General features: G+C 38.6%; 1 protein-coding gene across 1 annotated transcript in view; it reads right to left on the bottom strand.

Annotated features, from left to right (window-relative positions):
- phgdh (phosphoglycerate dehydrogenase) overlaps positions 1-19,165 on the bottom strand; it is a 40,712-nt gene that overhangs the window by 3,671 nt on the left and 17,876 nt on the right. The window contains exons 6-11 of the mRNA XM_069935686.1: positions 16,626-16,758; positions 15,102-15,250; positions 11,515-11,667; positions 11,060-11,198; positions 10,458-10,585; positions 1,545-1,770 (exon numbers count right to left, since the gene is read on the bottom strand). Coding sequence (XP_069791787.1) covers positions 1,545-1,770; positions 10,458-10,585; positions 11,060-11,198; positions 11,515-11,667; positions 15,102-15,250; positions 16,626-16,758 — 928 coding nt within the window. The remainder of the gene's footprint in view (positions 1-1,544; positions 1,771-10,457; positions 10,586-11,059; positions 11,199-11,514; positions 11,668-15,101; positions 15,251-16,625; positions 16,759-19,165) is intronic.

Raw genomic sequence — 19,165 nt, forward strand, 5'->3', positions numbered from 1 at the left:
GTTCAGCATCATGCTGAAGAAGATTGAAAAGAGGGTTGGTGCGAGAACACAGCCTTGCTTCACGCCATTGTTAATGGAGAAGGGTTCAGAGAGCTAATTTCTGTATCTGACCCGACCTTGTTGGTTTTCGTGCAGTTGGATTATCATGTTGAGGAACTTTGGGGGGCATCCGATGCGCTCTAGTATTTGCCAAAGCCCTTTCCTGCTCACGGTGTTGAAGGCTTTGGTGAGGTCAACAAAGGTGATGTAGAGTCCTTTGTTTTGTTCTCTGCACTTTTCTTGGAGCTGTCTGAGGGCAAAGACCATGTCAGTAGTTCCTCTGTTTGCGCGAAAGCCGCACTGTGATTCTGGGAGAATATTCTCGGCAACACTAGGTATTATTCTATTTAGGAGAATCCTAGCGAAGATTTTGCCTGCAATGGAGAGCAGCGTGATTCCCCTGTAGTTTGAGCAGTCTGATTTCTCGCCTTTGTTTTTGTACAGGGTGATGATGGTGGCATCACGAAGGTCCTGAGGCAGTTTTCCTTGGCGATGAGTCAGCATACAGAATACAAGGAGATTGAAAACATGGCTGAATGGTGCACCAACAACAACCTCACACTCAATGTCACCAGAACCAAAGAGCTGATTCTTGACTTCAGGAAGGGAAAACCAGAGATGTACGTTCCAGTGATCAGAGATAGAGAGGGCAAGCAAATTCACACGGAGAGTGGTGGGAATGTGGAACAAGCTTCCAGCTGAAGTGGTAAATGTGGGCTCGAATTTAACATTTAAGAAGAATTTGGACAGGTACATGGTTGGGAGAGGTATGGAGGGCTATTTGCTGGTGCAGGTCAGTGGGATTAGGGAAAAAAATGGTTTGGCACAGACTAGAGGGCCAAGGTGGTCTGTTTCTAAGCTGTAATTGTTCGATGGTTCTAAATTTAAACTCTTGGGAGTCACCATTGCCAAGGACCTTTCCTGGACCCAACACACAAATGGCATCATGAAGAAAGCACATCAGCACCTCTACTTTATGGAGATTTAGTATGACATCAGAAATCCAGGCCAATTTCTCAGAAGTTTGGTGGAAAGTGTGCTGACCAGCTGCATCATGAACTGGTATGGGGACATCAATACATCTGAATGCAAGGCCCTACAAAGTAGTGGACACAGCCCAGAACATCACAGGCAAAACCCTCCACACCATAAAGAATATCTACTTGGAACACTGCAATCATTAAGTATCCACATTACCAATCACATGCTCTGTTGTCACTGCTACTATCAGTTCATTGGTGCCACAAGACTTGCACCATCAGGTTCAGGAATAGCTGTTACCCCTCCTCCATTAGACTCCTCAACAGCAAACCAGACTCATTGAAGGACTCTTACTTTTGCACTTTGATTTTTTTAAATCTTGCAGTTTGTTTACATTTCTTTACTTGTTTACATGTGTACATAACTTCTTGAAAAGAAGAAAAATATTGACAAATGCTCATGCCTGAAGTCAAATGAATTGCAAGGGCGATTCCCATAGACGACAGTAAACCTGCTTTCTTTACCTGCAACAAACTGTAAAACTGGAGGATATTCCACAGCTTTATAAATCAGCAAATTTCCACTGAGAGGAACTGCCTGCTTGAATGCTGCTCCATCAATTTCCAGGAGCACTGGATGGCCAACTTGAATGGTACCCAGAAATTTTTGGGAGGCACTGGAATTAGCAATCTCCAATGTGCATACATTAGTAAGGCCTCCTGGAATTGCATCATCAAGCTTGGTTACTATCTGTAAAAGATGTACCTTTACATTAGAGTTTAATCACTATCTTTGGCTTTTGATGTAAATACAAGAAACAACATATTGGCAAATATGAGAAACGATAGTGAGAAAAAAGATAGCATATGTTGGAGGCATCCAGGTCACACAGAACGTGAGAAAAGAGTCAACATTTCAAATAGGAGATGGCAGAAGGAAGAAAGAGAGAAAACAAATTGGTTTTAAAATTTCAGGGGAGCTGAGGAGGGAATGGATAGGGCAACAATGAAGCTATGACTTTTGGGGAACAAACTGTAGATTTCAACCAGTTCATTATTTAATGATGGCAGTACAAGAGTGAGAATATGAACAAAGGGGCTGTAATGGACAGGTAGCATCCACCACCTGGTAGCACTGCTGTGTTCCTGTTCGGAGGGGACACTGCCTGCCAATCAAGGTCAAAGACTCACACCAAGCCATCAAGGTGACCCTTGCAATTAGCCCACCCAAATCACCAGGTGCTGCAGTCCAGGTAGCCTGCCCAGACTCAGCCCTGATCTTCACCCAAATGGCTCAGGTGAATCACCTCAGCTAACCCCTGCACTGGGCTTCGAGCCATTGGCCACAGCAGCCAATGGGGCCCATCCTGCTCTGAGTGATTGGCCACCCAGTACTGCCTGCAGAACTGTAAAGGTCCATGTTCCCCTTTGGACTCCTCATGGCACACAAGTAGCACCTTTCACACTGGGTTGGGGTGAATCTCGAGATCATGTAGCAAGAGCCATGTCCATACTGGCTAAGGGGTGGGGGCACGTAATATCACCTTGATCCTGACTGTTGAATGTTCATGTAATTTCCCCTAGTCCTCTGTCGGTTCCTCCCTCGTTATTCTATTTACCCCTTGCAAATTGTGTGTGCATGTGTGTAGAGGTTTGCCTAGCATATTGACCCTGTTGTCCCATTTGCATCCCCAAAATAAACATGTGCTTTGTACCTCAACTTTGGTCTGGTTATTAACCGGTGGGATCCACACAAACCCGAAAAAACAGGGTCATAAAAAGTAGCAAGGCACAGAATGCTAATAGGGAGAAGTAAAACCAAGCCAATATCATGGACACAATTTCAATGGAAATGGCCAGTCACATGAGTGTAATTCCTGAATTTGTAGACAGATATAGTATAGAGTTCTCCAACATACCCAGATGGACGATGAAGTGCAGGGCCTTGAGCTTTGTAACTGCAAGGGAGGCCACTGACGGGTAGATTAGAGTGGGAAAGGAATGAAGAATTATAGTAGGAAACCGGTAGCTTGGCATATCCGAGAACTGAAAGCAAATGTTGTGCATTGCAGTTACCCAATCAGTGCGTGATAGCTCTGATGCAGGGAAGACCAAATGGTGATCAGTGAATGCATGACACTAAATTGGAAAACTTGCAAGTAAATTGCTGCTTCACCTGGAAACAGTGGGAAACATCTATCATTTTCACTTTGGGGTCCAAACTTGATTTCAATGGGAACATACATGGTACTGCTTTGAAAAAAAATATCCTATTTTAATACTGGCTCTGGGCTTTATGGATTGCCCTGAGTAACAGGTGGAAGACAACCAGGAGAGGTTAAAGACAGAAATTAAAAGACAATTCGTAAATAACATTTTAAGTTTAAAATATCCAAAACACAAAGTCATCGTTCTCATTGACTTGTGCAATAATGTTTCTCACCAACTTCATCTGCTGCATACGACCTGATAGGATAGCTGATAGTTTCAACCATCTCTCTTAAAGTCTTTAAATATTTGTACAGTTGAATTCAATTTGTTTCATCTTGATGCTTTCTTTTAATCAATATGTATGGTGTGTGTTTAGGCATGTCATCTTAGGCAGAATGGCAGGTCAAGCCTTCCATCCCAGCTCTGTGGATTTTAAGGTATCTTAAGAATTTATATTCCAACTGATTTTTGAAGCATAGAAGAGAAATGGACAGCTCAGTGTTAGGGCCTAGTGCACAGATAGTGGAACTGGGAAGATTGCTCTATCTAGATGTGTGTTTGGATGTGATGCATTCCTAGGTCTGTGCATTATAGTCTCATATGTTACACAATATATTTATCATCCTAAGAAAACATTGCATCCCAACCACTTCATTAGTGCTGCGTACATTCTGAATATGTTCAAGATGGAAATCACATCACTGGCTGGAGTCATACTGATAATTTACATCAGTCAGAGAGCAATTATTCCCAACCCCAAGATATCACAACTGGGCAGGGTTCCTGGCCTAATCATTCTTGGCTGTTTCATCAAAGACTTTCCTTCCACGTCAAGGTCAGAAATGTGATGTTCAATCCCAGTTGCTAGTCCTCAGAAAATGAAATAATCATGTCTGAATACAGCAAAGCTAGAAAATATTCACATCTGACATGTGTCAGATAATGACCATCTCCAAAAAGGGAAAGTCCATCTGTCTATCAATGACATTATCAAGTTTCCCACCATCAAGATTCAGTGATCAGGAGCACCAAATAAATTCAACCGAATCAGGGATTTAAATATTGTGGCTGGAGAAACAGTTCAATATCTTTACTTTCCAGGCCTTGTCACAAACTGTAAGACAAGAGTTTGATGGAATACTCTCCATTTGTTTTTTGTTTTTTTTGGTTTTTTTTAAAATTTTTTATTTTTCACACCATAAATCACATTAGTCATGATACACACTTTTTCCTTTTCACACATATACAGTGACATTTTCTCCCCCCCCCCTCCCTCCTCCCAACCTACCCCTCCCACCCCCCCCTCCCATCCATTTAAGGTATACAATCTAGGATACATTAAACCAGTCATACAATGTTGTCACTCAACAAAAATACACCAGAAATTCTACTGAGTCCATTCTTTTCTTTCCTTCTCCTTCCATCAACTTAGGTAATGATTGTCCCCGGTAGGTTTTCGCTATTGTATTTAATGTAAGGCTCCTATATTTGTTCAAATATTTCCATATTATTTCATAAACTATATGTTATTTTTTCTAATGGAATACATTTATTCATTTCTATATACCATTGTTGTATTTTCAAATTATCTTCCAATTTCCAGGTTGACATAATACATTTTTTTGCTACGGCTAGAGCTACCTTAACAAATCTTTTTTGTGCATCCTCCAAATCAATTCCAAATTCTTTGTTTTTTATGTTACTTAGGAGAAAGATCTCTGGATTCTTTGGTATATTGTTTTCTGTTATTTTATTTAATATCTGATTGAGATCTTCCCAAAATTTTTCTACTCTCTCACATGTCCAGATTGCATGAATTGTTGTTCCCCTTTCTTTTTTACATCGAAAACATCTATCAGATACTGTTGGGTCCCATTTATTTAACTTTTGCGGTGTAATGTATAGTCTGTGTAACCAATTATATTGTATCATACGCAGCCTCGTATTTATTGTATTTCTCATCGTTCCAGAACATAATTTCTCCCATGTTTCCTTTTTTATCTTTATATTTAAATCTTGTTCCCATTTTTGTTTAGTTTTACCATTTGTTTCCTCATTCTCCTTTTTTTGCAGTTTAATATACATATTTGTTATAAATCTTTTGATTATCATTGTATCTGTAATCACATATTGAAGGTTACTTGCCTCTGGCAAACTCAAACTGCTTCCTAATTTATCCTTCAAGTAGGATCTCAATTGGTAATATGCCAGCGCTGTATCTTGAGTTATATTGTACTTATCTTTCATTTGTTCAAAGGATAATAATCTATTTCCTGAAAAACAATTTTCTATTCTTTTAATCCCTTTTTTTCCCCATTCTCTAAAGGAAAGGTTATCTATTGTAAAAGGGAGTAACTTGTTTTGCATCAATATTAGTTTTGGTAATTGATAATTTGTTTTATTTCTTTTTACATGAATCTTCTTCCAAATATTGAGGAGATGATGTAATACTGGAGAACTTCTATGTTGTACCAATTTTTCATCCCATTTATATAATATGTGTTCAGGTATCTTTTCCCCTATTTTATCTAATTCTAATCTCGTCCAGTCTGGTTTTTCCCTTGTTTGATAAAAATCTGATAGGTATCTTAATTGTGCGGCTCTATAATAATTTTTAAAGTTTGGCAGTTGTAAGCCTCCTTGTTTATACCATTCTGTTAATTTATCTAGTGCTATCCTCGGTTTCCCCCCTCTCCATAAAAATTTCCTTATTATTTTCTTCAACTCCTTAAAGAATTTTTCTGTCAGTTGTATTGGCAATGCCTGGAATAAGTATAATATCCTTGGAAAAATGTTCATTGTAATACAGTTTATCCTTCCTATTAGTGTTAGTGGCAAATCTTTCCAATGCTCTAAATCGTCCTGTAATTTTTTCATTAGTGGATAATAATTGAGTTTATATAGTTAGCCGAGATTTTTGCTTATTTGTACACCTAGGTATCTTATTGCCTGCATTTGCAATCTAAATGGAGATTCCTTCTTAAATTTTGAGAAATCCGCATTATTCATAGGCATTGCTTCACTTTTATTTATGTTTATCTTGTAACCCGACACTTCTCCATATTCCTTCAATTTCTTATATAATTCTTTTATTGATAGTTCTGGTTCTGTTAAGTACACTGTAACATCATCCGCAAATAGACTGATTTTATATTTTTATTTTTATTCCTTTTATATTATTATCTATTCTTATCAATTCTGCTAGTGGTTCTATAGCTAACGCAAACAATAAAGGTGATAGTGGGCATCCCTGCCGCGTTGACCTGCTTAAGTTAAATTGCTTTGATACATGTCCATTTACTGTCACTTTCGCTAACGGTCCCTTATATAATGCTTTAATCCAATTAATATACTTCTCCGGTAAATTGAATTTTTGCAATACTTTGAACAAATAATTCCATTCTACTCTGTCAAAGGCCTTCTCTGCATCTAAAGCAACTGCTACTGTAGGTGCTTTATTTCCTTCTACTGCATGAATTAAGTTAATAAATTTACAAATATTGTCTGTTGTGCGTCTTTTTTTGATAAATCCAGTTTGGTCTAAATTTACCATTTTCGGTACATGCTCTGCTAATCTGTTTGCTAATAGTTTAGCTATTATCTTATAATCTGTGTTTAGTAAAGATATTGGTCTATATGACGCTGGTGAGAGTGGATCTTTCCCTTGCTTTAGTCTTTCTTTGGCTTGGCTTCGCGGACGAAGATTTATGGAGGGGGTAAAAAGTCCACGTCAGCTGCAGGCTCGTTTGTGGCTGACCAGTCCGATGCGGGACAGGCAGACACGATTGCAGTGGTTGCAAGGGAAAATTGGTTGGTTGGGGTTGGGTGTTGGGTTTTTCCTCCTTTGCCTTTTGTCAGTGAGGTGGGCTCTGCGGTCTTCTTCAAAGGAGGCTGCTGCCCGCCAAACTGTGAGGCGCCAAGATGCACGGTTTGAGGCGTTATCAGCCCACTGGCGGTGGTCAATGTGGCAGGCACCAAGAGATTTCTTTAGGCAGTCCTTGTACCTTTTCTTTGGTGCACCTCTGTCACGGTGGCCAGTGGAGAGCTCGCCATATAATATGATCTTGGGAAGGCGATGGTCCTCCATTCTGGAGACGTGACCCATCCAGCGCAGCTGGATCTTCAGCAGCGTGGACTCGATGCTGTCGACCTCTGCCATCTCGAGTACCTCGACGTTAGGGGTGTGAGCGCTCCAATGGATGTTGAGGATGGAGCGGAGACAACGCTGGTGGAAGCGTTCTAGGAGCCGTAGGTGGTGCCGGTAGAGGACCCATGATTCGGAGCCGAACAGGAGTGTGGGTATGACAACGGCTCTGTATACGCTTATCTTTGTGAGGTATTACTGTAATTATTGCTGTTTTACATGAATCTGGTAAGCTTTGTGTTTCATCAATCTGGTTGATTACATCCAGGAGAGGCGGAATTAATAAGTCTTTAAATGTTTTGTAGAATTCTATTGGGAATCCATCCTCTCCTGGTGTCTTATTATTTGGTAATTTTTTTTATTATCTCTTGTATTTCTACTATTCCAAATGGTTCTGTTAATTTATTTTGTTCCTCTATTTGTAGTTTTGGTAGTTCAATTTTAGTCAGAAATTCATCTATTTTCCCTTCTTTCCCTTCGTTTTCAGTTCGGTATAATTGTTCATAGAATTCTCTAAAGTTTTCCTTAATTTCTTTTGGATTATATGTAATTTGTTTGTCTTTTTTCCTTGATGCCAATACCATTTTCTTAGCTTGTTCTGTCTTAAGCTGCCATGCTAGGATTTTGTGCGTTTTTTCACCCAGTTCATAATATTTCTGTTTTGTCTTCATTATATTCTTCTCCACCTTATATGTTTGTAGTGTTTCATATTTTATTTTTTTATCCGCCAATTCTCTTCTTTTAGTTGTATCTTCCTTCATTGCTAATTTTTTTTCCATATTTACTATTTCCCTTTCCAACTGCTCTGTTTCCTGATTATAGTCCTTCTTCATCTTGGTTACATAACTTATTATTTGCCCTCTAATGAATGCTTTCATTGCATCCCAAAGTATAAACTTATCTTCCACTGATTCCGTATTTATTTCAAAATACATTTTTATTTGTTTTTCAATAAATTCTCTAAAATCCTGCCTTTTAAGTAACATGGGGTTTAATCTCCATCTATACATTCTTGGAGGGATGTCCTCTAGCTTTACTGTCAATATTAAGGGTGAATGGTCCGATAGTATTCTAGCTTTATATTCTGTTTTTCTTACTCTATCTTGCATACTAGCTGATAACAAAAATAGGTCTATTCTTGAGTATGTTTTATGTCTAGCCAAGTAATATGAGTATTCCTTTTCTTTTGGGTGTTGTTTCCTCCATATATCCAAAAGTTTCATTTCTTCCATTGATTTAATTATAAATTTGGTTACTTTGTTCTTTCTGTTAATTTTTTTCCCAGTTTTATCCATATTTGAATCCAAATTCAGGTTGAAATCCCCTCCTATTAATATGTTCCCTTGCGTATTTGCTACCTTCAAAAAGATATCTTGCATAAACTTTCAATCTTCTTCGTTAGGTGAATATACATTAAGTAGATTCCAAAACTCCGAATATATCTGACATTTTATCATTACATATCTCCCTGCTGGATCTATGATTTCCTCTTCTATTTTAAATGGCACATTTTTACTAATTAATATAGCCACTCCTCTTGCTTTTGAATTATACGATGCTGCTGTTACATGTCCTACCCAATCTCTCTTTAATTTCTTGTGCTCCAATTCAGTTAAGTGTGTTTCTTGCACAAATGCTATATCAATTTTTTCTTTTTTCAGTAAATTTAATACTCTCCATTTGTCGATGAGCATAAAACATCTCTCAAACCATTTGACAATATTCAGTATCTGTGTGATGACTGCAGAGATAAGCTGCTTTAATATGGAAGCTGAAGTTAGACACATTCAAAGGATGAGTTAGACTTGCCATAATCACATGGAAATTTTTCGAAGAAATTCTTCATTGCAGAAGACAATTAAATGCCCAAACTCTTCAAGATGATTTGTAATGAGATAGGAATCAATGCTATATTGTCGGTTTGAGGTATTAACTCAACAGACATCCCAATCCGTCTTCAATGTTAAATGTGCAGTGTCAACTATCAAAGCAGGTTTTGTCAGCTCATGAAACCTGACAGATGACTGTTAGCCAACAGAATAACATTCCTTCAATTCCACTGCCATTTGTTCCCATTTTAAACATGGTCACTTTCATCAAAGATGCATTGGATGTACTCATCCATGTTTTCTACTGCATGAATGGTCAGCTAAGTTTATACATCAGCCTGTTATTTCTCCCTCATGGGAGAACAGATCAACAGTTAAGACATACTGAAGAAAAGCTCATTTGGGAAGACAGTGTAAAATGTTATGAAACCCACTTCTCCCTTATTTGCAAAGGTTGCTCCCTATTACAGTACAGCATTTTACTAAGAGTACAGACCAAACACGTGCATCTTGAAAAAAGAAATCTATCAATCCAAACATTTAAAACCACACCAGGTTTTTTTTAAAAAAAAAGGACAATATGGGAAGAACAGCATGTAAATCAAGATATGTGGAGGCAAAAGATAAAAACCAACATTTCAGATCAAGCCCCTGCATCAGGACTGAGAGGGAACCGGAAAAGAAATTGCCAGTGTGGGGCAGAATGATGGAGGGTGGAACAGAGGCTGGTAGGGCGAGGGGGAAATCTGACAGGGAGAGAATAATGGAACCAGCTGGTAACCCTGCAAACATAAAACAATCCTGTATTGACAATGCACTGGTGCATGTAACTTTATTACCTTTGCATCAATTAAGCACTATGGTACATCTGGATGGTTACCAGAATACGGTTTATTCTGCTTTTGAAGTTCTGCCCCAAATTTAAAATGAAAATTTTGTAAGGAAGTAGCAGAAAATGAAGTTATAGTAAGCAGGAAATACCCTCAAATACCAGGAAATTTCACTCCATGGAACATGACCCCATTTTTCAATCTGAGCAGCTTTCATTACTGATTGCGGGCCCACAGTATTCCACTCATCTACAAAGTGGCATCATTATGAACTTCTGTTCCATGCACAAAAAAGGCTATTTCTCAGTCTCACACCAAGTATCTGTTGTAGAAGCCCCTTTATATGAACTTTTGACAAACTGAATTGAAATGAATTGATTAGAACAATGGCCACACATTCAATAAAATTTCCAGCACAACTTACATTCAATCCTGATTCTTTTGCAAGGAAGGGTGCATTAACGAGATTAATGTGGTGTTCCACGTCTTCTCTAAGCAGTCCTAGAGTCACAGCCGTGGCAATGCAATGCTCAGTATTTCTCAGAGACATACCTTTAAAAAAGTATTTAAATACAAATCTTATTCCTTTCACTCTTGATCTCATGGTTTCAGTTTTGAATCACAATGCCAGAGGAGTAAAACTTAAGTATTTTATTCCTACCATCACATTGCTTAATTCATCAATTTTGATGCAGTAAAAACCCATGGACGATTCTATCAAAAACAGTGACAAAATCTGACACCCTGAACATCAAAGCTGCTTACCAAAGAGAAATATACAAACACACGCTTCACAGTAGATATTGTCCTTAGAATCTGACCAAATCAAGTCTCAGAGCTTCTGAAGATTATTCCTATGGGGAGGTTACCCAATAACCTGGTTTTGTTATATTCTCCTGGATTTATTCTATTTGAATACTCACCAACCACAGGGTCCACTTCAGTCATTAACAGATTCCATCCCAGAAACAAAAAAATCTCAAAACAAAAATCCAGGAACAAAAGTAGTCCAAATTGTTCACTCACCTACCGTTGTAACTTGAAATTCTGTTTGACCATTTATTTGTCCAGCAAATGCTTTTGCCACCATTCCAAGTGCTTCCCCAAGCTGTAGCCAAGGTTTGGTTTCAGGAGTCACTGCACAGCTGAGAACCTGGGCATTAATCTAACCAAGGACAGAAAAGTCAACCAGCCACACCAACAACTTTGTGAAAGAGTAATACTAAATCACAAAAGGAAACACCATTCCAAAATATAGGGCTGTGATTGCTATAGTTCACAATGTCATACAAAATCATTTTTCATATTGCAAAAGCCTTTCATAACTTTCATTTCAGTAGCATCTTTAGTTCTAAATAAACATCACCAATTATTTTTGTGTTATTCCACTTTAACAGTAGCTTTCTTTGGATTTTGTTTCATTATCAGTTTAGCCCAGGTGATACTACTGGTTAAGACAATACAGTGGCAGAATTACATACTACGCCAACTGGTGAGCTTCCCTTCACCATCTCCACAATTTGGGCAGCAATATCCTTTCCACAGCGTTCCTGGGCTTCATAGGTACTCGCACCTAGATGTGGACACGCAACTACATTTGGATGATTTACAAGACAAAGATTCTTCGGTGGCTCCTGAAGGCAATACAAAATACAAAACATTGTAAACAGAAATTCAAGACCTCTCGATTCTACTATTTATTCTTGAAATTGAATGAAAAAACTCATTACAACAACTTAAACAGAAGCATGGACTCGCCTGTTGAAAAACTTCCAAAGCTTTACAAGGTTTATCTGGGATAACAATGGAAAGGCTTGCTTTAAAATATGACTTAGTGAATGCTGCTAGGGAATATCATGAGATGAAGTGCACGTCTCTGAGGAGGACCAACCAGAACCATATTAGCACCATAGAACATTTCAGTAAAGAAACAGTCCCTTTGGCCCTTCTGGACTGCTCCAAACTATTTTTCTGCCTAGTCCCACTGACCTGCACCCAGTCCATAGCCCTCCCATCCATGTACCTGTCCAAATTCTTCTTTAATGTTAAAGTTGAGGCCACATTCACTACTTCAGCTGGCAGCGCATTCCACACTACCACCACTCTGTGTGAACAAGTTCCTCCTCATGTTCCCCCTAAACCTGTCCCTTTTAATTCTCATTAAACTGCTTTTGATTGAGCAAAATTCTTACCACAAATCTCTTTCAATTAATTTATTTTTCAAATAGTTCCAACTCTATTGGAACAGTCCACAGGTATTGAGTGCCTGAATTCTGTTTCCCCACAAACAATCACGACTGCCAAAGCAAATCAAGAATTGTCATGAAAACAAGGAGCATTTTTACATGAATTAATCCAAGCCATGCAGATAATTTCTGGAATTCTCTCCAAGAGGGATGAGTATTTATATGACACTGAGACTTTTAGATATTAAGGCAGGGGTGGCCAACCTTTTTATTTTTAATAGACAGCATACTGCACTGTAGCAGGCCATTTTGGCCCACGATTCCATGCCATCCAATTAACCAACACCTCTGTCACTATTACCATGCTGTAGGTCTAAATTTAAAATTAAAAGGTTGGCCACCCCTGAATTAGGGATACAAGGGTAAATGAGATTAGTGCTAGAAGAGACCAAGGTAACAATTTGGCACAGTTGATTTGATTACAGTAGGCACAAAGCCCCAACCCACTTCTGTTTCATGACTATTCACGTGCATTTTGGATACCTGCTCTCCCTTTTATTTGAATATTAGTATTTTATTTGCCATTTTCTAATCCACAGGAACTTGTGCACAATTAAGGGAATTTTGGAAGATGGTACTCAATCCACTCTCTGCAACCACTCATCATTCTTCGACTCACTATGTGCCTAATACCATTTCTGCCATTAATATTAATCATTTGAAGTTCCTCAATCCCCATTATTTTTGAATACTTTTTGCAACTTCAACTGAGAAACAAAGTGTTTCCCAAACATTTCTGCCATTTCTTATTTCTCTTGTTGAAACCATTCTTTACATGTTTTTAGTAACAAAGACATCGAAATGCTGGAGGAACTCAGCTGGTCTATTCAGCATCTATAGGAGACAAAGATATATCACCGATATTTTGAGCCTGAGCCCTTCTTCAAGGAAAAATCAGAAAAGGCAGAAGCAGGATATATCAGAAAGTCTCAGAATTCAAACAATGGGGAAGGATTCACTCATGCTTTTAATAACTCTTGGTATATTTCTTGAAAGATTGCACTTATTTTCTAGTTCCTTCCTTATTGTTACTTTATACAAAGGTCATCCCTTGCTAGTTTAAACTTCTCAACATTCAGGCTTCCCACTATTCATGCAACTTTTTGAGCCTTACAATCTTAGGTTTCACAGGTTAGCAAAGAATGGATCACTTTTCCCACACTAATTCCCGAAGGAATATTTATTTATTAAGATTTTTTTCCCCCCCAATGTTTACTACCACACCTTCTAATCTTATCTTCCAAACCTCTTACTAACTCACCCTTACAGCATTTAAGGTTCTAGTTTTGCTCAATGTGAACTCTTATCCAGAGTATCCTACACTGAGATGACCAACTAAATCAGTATAGCTGTAAACAATAAAATCAAATGCAATCATTTCCTCATCCATGGCACTGTTCAAGGAAACTGATTTTCCACAAGATTAGAACGCTTCCACCAGCGTTGTCTCCGCTCCATCCTCAAAATTCATTGGAGCGACTTCATCCCTAACATCGAAGTACTCGAGATGGCAGAGGCCGACAGCATCGAGTCCACGCTGATGAAGATCCAGCTGCGCTGGGTGGGTCACGTCTCCAGAATGGAGGACCATCGCCTTCCCAAGATCGTGTTATATGGCGAGCTCTCCACTGGCCACCGTGACAGAGGTGCACCAAAGAGGTACAAGGACTGCCTAAAGAAATCTCTTGGTGCCTGCCACATTGACCACCGCCAGTGGGCTGATATCGCCTCAAACTGTGCATCTTGGCACCTCACAGTTCGGCGGGCAGCAACCTCCTTTGAAGAAGACCGCAGAGCCCACCTCACTGACAAAAGGCAAAGGAGGAAAAACCCAACACCCAACCAACCAATTTTCCCCTGCAACCGCTGCAACCGTGTCTGCCTGTCCCGCATCGGACTTGTCAGCCACAATCGAGCCTGCAGCTGACGTGGACTTTTACCCCCTCCATAAATCTTCGTCCACGAAGCCAAGCCAAAGACCTCAAGATGCAATTTGTCCAGTTTGAAACCACTCCTTGATTATTGCATTACTTTTCCTAAAAGACAGCTTCATTTCTCAGTTAATTCTGTCCAACAGAAAAGCTACATTTAGGGAACCTAAAGATAGATCTGTGTTTTCCAATCATTTTCATTCATCTTCTCCAACCAAGTTGATTTCACTTCCTGTTGGGTTTAGTTAATAGCCTTTCTCACATCAATCCTAATATCAATTTATACAAGAGGTTACTCTCCAAACAAAAGCATTTTGTCTCATTGTTCAAAATTTGGAAAATTTATGCAATTGGACCTATTTATACAAACATGAATAAATGTTTCAAGGAGGGTGGGCAGTCCAAACATGGGACTGAGGTCACAGAGACTACCAGGAGCATTTTTGCTGCTTAAAATTAGGTACTTACACAATTGTTCCTTAAATTTAGTCCCTCAGCAGCTTCATGCCGGGGCATTAATTATACTTACCAACTTTGACACTGGTCATTCTACTGGAAGTCTCTGGTGCATGCATAAGAACTCCCAAAGTGGGAATTTAAGTCAAAAATCTATTGCAAGCAGAATGAATGCCCCAATCCTCTCTCAAGAAGAAAAATTCCCAACTGGTTCTTGGCCATATGTAATGTACAATCCTGCTACTACTATCAAGACCACAACATCTCACTTCAAGGAAATTAATTGAAGCCTTGAGATGCTTTTAAACATTTTGCAATTATAAGAAATGTTTCTGCAACTCTTAACAGAATGAAGGGTGCACAGGAAGAGTTACTTAACATAACATATTCATGAATTTACCATGCAAGAAAATGCAATGGATATATTTTTTTTACCTCTACAAATACATCTAATCCGGCACCACCACACTGCCCAGATTCCATTGCTCGAAGCAATGCTTCCTCGTCAATAATACCTCCTCGAGCACAGTTAATAACTTTTACTCCCTTTTTACATTTGGCAAAGGTTTCATCATTCAACAAGCCTAAATGTAAAAGAAACAAAGAAGAAGCACATGAAATTTTGTTAAGAGTTGGAAAATCCTACATTTCTTCGATGAATTGAACAATTTTATTTCAAAAAATTGCTGGGTCATCCACTGGCCCAGTCCACTAATTAGCAATCAGCTAAAATATCCACCATAACCAATGTGTTTAAAAATATACACCGAGCCTTTAACACTGTAAAATGTTCCAAGTTATTTTAAGTATAGTTGTCATGTTGGTATTGGAGTAAATAAACAAAAATTATCAAATATCAGACCCAAATCACCTAGATACAAGGTGAATGATATTGACTAGCAATAAGTGCAACCTACTGGAGAAGCAACAGCCTCTTGCCTCCAGCTCACTACTGTCTAATATCCTGTTGAATTTATTATCATGGCTAACACAAGTATATATTTTTTTCCACAATTACACAAAATATCACGAAAATGCAAACAATTGAAAATGAACACAATTAAAAAGATTTGTTCCATTACCACATGATCTAAGCGCAAATCAATAAATAGGAATTAACAAAATCCTTAAATCAACTTATGGTTATCCATCACTTTCAGAAAGCGATAAGCAAAAGTAGTCCAAGCTAAGATCTTTCAGTTGAAGTAAACAACGAGGGATGGGCTGCTGAACTACCTGAGATGAAGGTAGCTCCAATTTTTAGTCTTTTGTTTTCAGTTTTGTGATTACATTTGATTGATAATCTACCAGAAAAAAAATGTTGATTCTTCCTCAGTTTATATTACTTTTCTTTTGCCAGGATTCAAGTGCAATAATTGTTGATGAGAAATGAGTAACTATTTTTAGCCCTATCACAAAGTACAGATTGCAGTAGCAGTGATAGCAAAATAGATTTGAGTAAGAATGTATATTTCACTCCAGAAACCCAGCATACAAAGCAATTTAAATGGTAATGATTTATTTCAAGTGTCAGTCAACATTTTCCAGGAGACGAACAAAGTATAAATGGTAAACTAAGGTAGGTTTATTAATAACTAAACAATTAAACAGTAGCAAAACCCTTTTATGTAGGATTTAACAAACATGAGATGTGATTTCAGAACTACTTAGATACTTCAACGTTTGAAATGCAAAGTTTCAATTAAGGTAAATACAGTACAGATACACTATTCCTGAAAGCTCACAAAACTGGCATTTTTTTCCCCCCTGTTGCCGGGCCATGGGCGGGGGCAGCGCGACCCGGGCCGGCTTAAATCTGGGGCGGCTAGCTTTTGTTCCGAAATGCGGAAAAATCCTAAATTCGGAACACACTGTCCCCCAAGGGTTCTGGATAAAGGATTGTGTACCTGTAGTTTATCTAGTATCAGAAAATGCAATATTAGAGGCATCAATATTTACCTTCAGTAGATGGCATTAAAGGTGTATGTACAGTGATGAAGTCAGATTGTGGCCAGAGTTGTTCCAAAGACACAAATTCTACTCCAAATGTAACTGCCACCTCAGCAGGAATTACTGGATCATAACCTATGGTCTGAAATAAAATTCCAAAATGCAATGTGCTCATTTGAAAACTCTTCAAATTCTCTTAGTTCCAAAATCTACATTGAGTATTACATAAAAGCATGGAAGAACTGATTTAACTTAAACAAGAATACAACTAACAACCTCTCACTCAACGTCATCAATGCCAAGGAGATGATTGTAAACTTTAGGAAAGTTAAACCAGAGGTGAAAGATCCAGTTATCACTGGGGGAAATCAGATGTAGAGGGAGAGAAACTAAATTCCTGGGGATCACCATCTTGAACCATCTTTCCTGGAACCATCATATTAATGTCATGACGACGGAAGCACACCAGAATGTCTACCTCCTCAAGAGATGAGGAGGCTTGATATGTCATCTGAAATCTTGGCAAACTTTTACAGATGTGTGGTGGAAAATGTCCTGATCAGCTGCATCGAGGTCTGTTTTCAGTGGCACCAATACACCAGAACCCAAATTTACTGTCATAAGTCACAAAATTTGTTTTTTTTTTCCAGCATTCAGTGTAAACATTCATACAAAAACATTACAATAAAAATAGCACACGAAAAGTCAAAGTAAGCCAGTTTTTGGTTCATGAATCAGATGGCAATGAAAAAGAATATGTCCTTGTGCTACTGAGTGCTAGTCTTTGGGCTCCAGTACCATTTTCCTGATGACAGCAGACTGAAGAGGGCATGCCCTGGGAGGTGGGGGTCCTTGAGGATGGAGGCTGCTTTCTTAAGACACTGCCTCTTGTGATTGTTTGATGCAGTGAAGTCTGGGGCCCATAATGTCACAGGTAGCGTTAACAACCGTCTGGAAATTTTTCTTGTCCTGAGTGTTGGCACCTCCAGACAGTGGTGCAACCAGCCAGAATGCTCTCCATAGTACATCTGTAGAAGTTTTCAGGAGTCTTCAGTGACATACCAAATCTCCTCAAACACCTCAGAGTATAGCTGCATCAACGTGGAAGTTCCAGGACAGATCATCAGAGATGTTGACACCCGGGAACTTAAAGTTCTTGACTCTCTCCACCACTGAGTCCTTGATGGGGACTGGATCATGTTCTGACTTCCTTATATCTGAGCACAAGGCCCTGCAAAGGGTAGTGGACATAGCCCAGTACTTCACAGGCAAAACTCTCCCCACCATCAAGAACATCTACATCCATCGGAGAGCATCAAGGATCCAGACTACCCAGGGCATGCTCTGTTCTCATCACTGCCATTAGGAGAGAGGTATTGGTGCCACAGGTCTTGTACCTCCATGTTCAGGAATAGTTGATACCCCCTCAATCATTAGATTCCTGAGAAAGAGACTCACTCAGACTCATTTAAGGATACTTACTTTGCTCATTTATTTATTACTTAATATTTATATTGCTTTCTTTTGTTTACATTCCTCTTGAGTATAGTTTACACTTAACAGTAATTCCAAAATTTGCCACCCCCACAGGTAAAAGAATCTCAAGGGTTATATGTGATATCATGTGCATACTGACAATAAATTTGAACTTTGAACCTGCATGCCACTGTTAATGGAATAAAAATGTTTAGATGTGTTTCAGATTTGAAAATAACTAGATACAGTACCAAGCAGTGATGAAAGTTTCAGGAAAGTGAGATCAAAGTTGAGATTAAACAGGGGCAGAGTTTCAGCTAAGAATCTAGTGTTTGGCTAATGTAGCTGAAGGGAGAATTATAAAGGACGAGCTCGATGATAGGAATCAAAAGGAGAAGTTATTTAAATATGTAAACTTCAGCCAAATAATTATAGTTAAAATGAGAAGGATAAGCAGGTTTATAATTGCTCACCTGCAGGAAATGAAATTAAGAATCCCTCTCAAAATTAGAGTGATGCACAAGAGGGGACAGAGGAAATAACGGAGCATTCCCGGTCATCAAGACAAAGTAATTTTTTTTTTGTTGCTATGTTTTCATGAATTACCTTCCCAATTACATGAATTGTGAATGTCATATTACAATTCACAATAAATGAAACAAATGTCTAAAATTACCAGGGCTTTGGAAGCAATTCTGGTGCAAAGTACAAGTAGTGTTTTCAACAACTTGTTAATCTTCTACTGATAAAGGAATTCAAGCAAATTAGATTATAGAAATGAAGGTATTAATTTGGCAATGCTCAAAAAACTAGTTTTAAAAAAAAAATCAGGCCACATTTATGTATTTTATCATCTCAGTGCTGTCCTGAATTCTTCAGTTATTAAAGCTATCTTAAAGTCAGTGCCCATTATAACATAACAGACACTTTAGACACAACAGTCTCCCAAAAGCAGCAATATGATAGTGACCAATAAATACTTGCAAGGTCACAGAATGTTCAACCAAACAGTACTAACCAAGCCTTGGGTGACATACCCATCCAACAAGATGCAACTCTTCCCATTTTACACA

The sequence above is a fragment of the Narcine bancroftii genome, chromosome 4 (assembly GCF_036971445.1).
Source record: "Narcine bancroftii isolate sNarBan1 chromosome 4, sNarBan1.hap1, whole genome shotgun sequence".
Classification (NCBI taxonomy): domain Eukaryota; kingdom Metazoa; phylum Chordata; class Chondrichthyes; order Torpediniformes; family Narcinidae; genus Narcine; species Narcine bancroftii.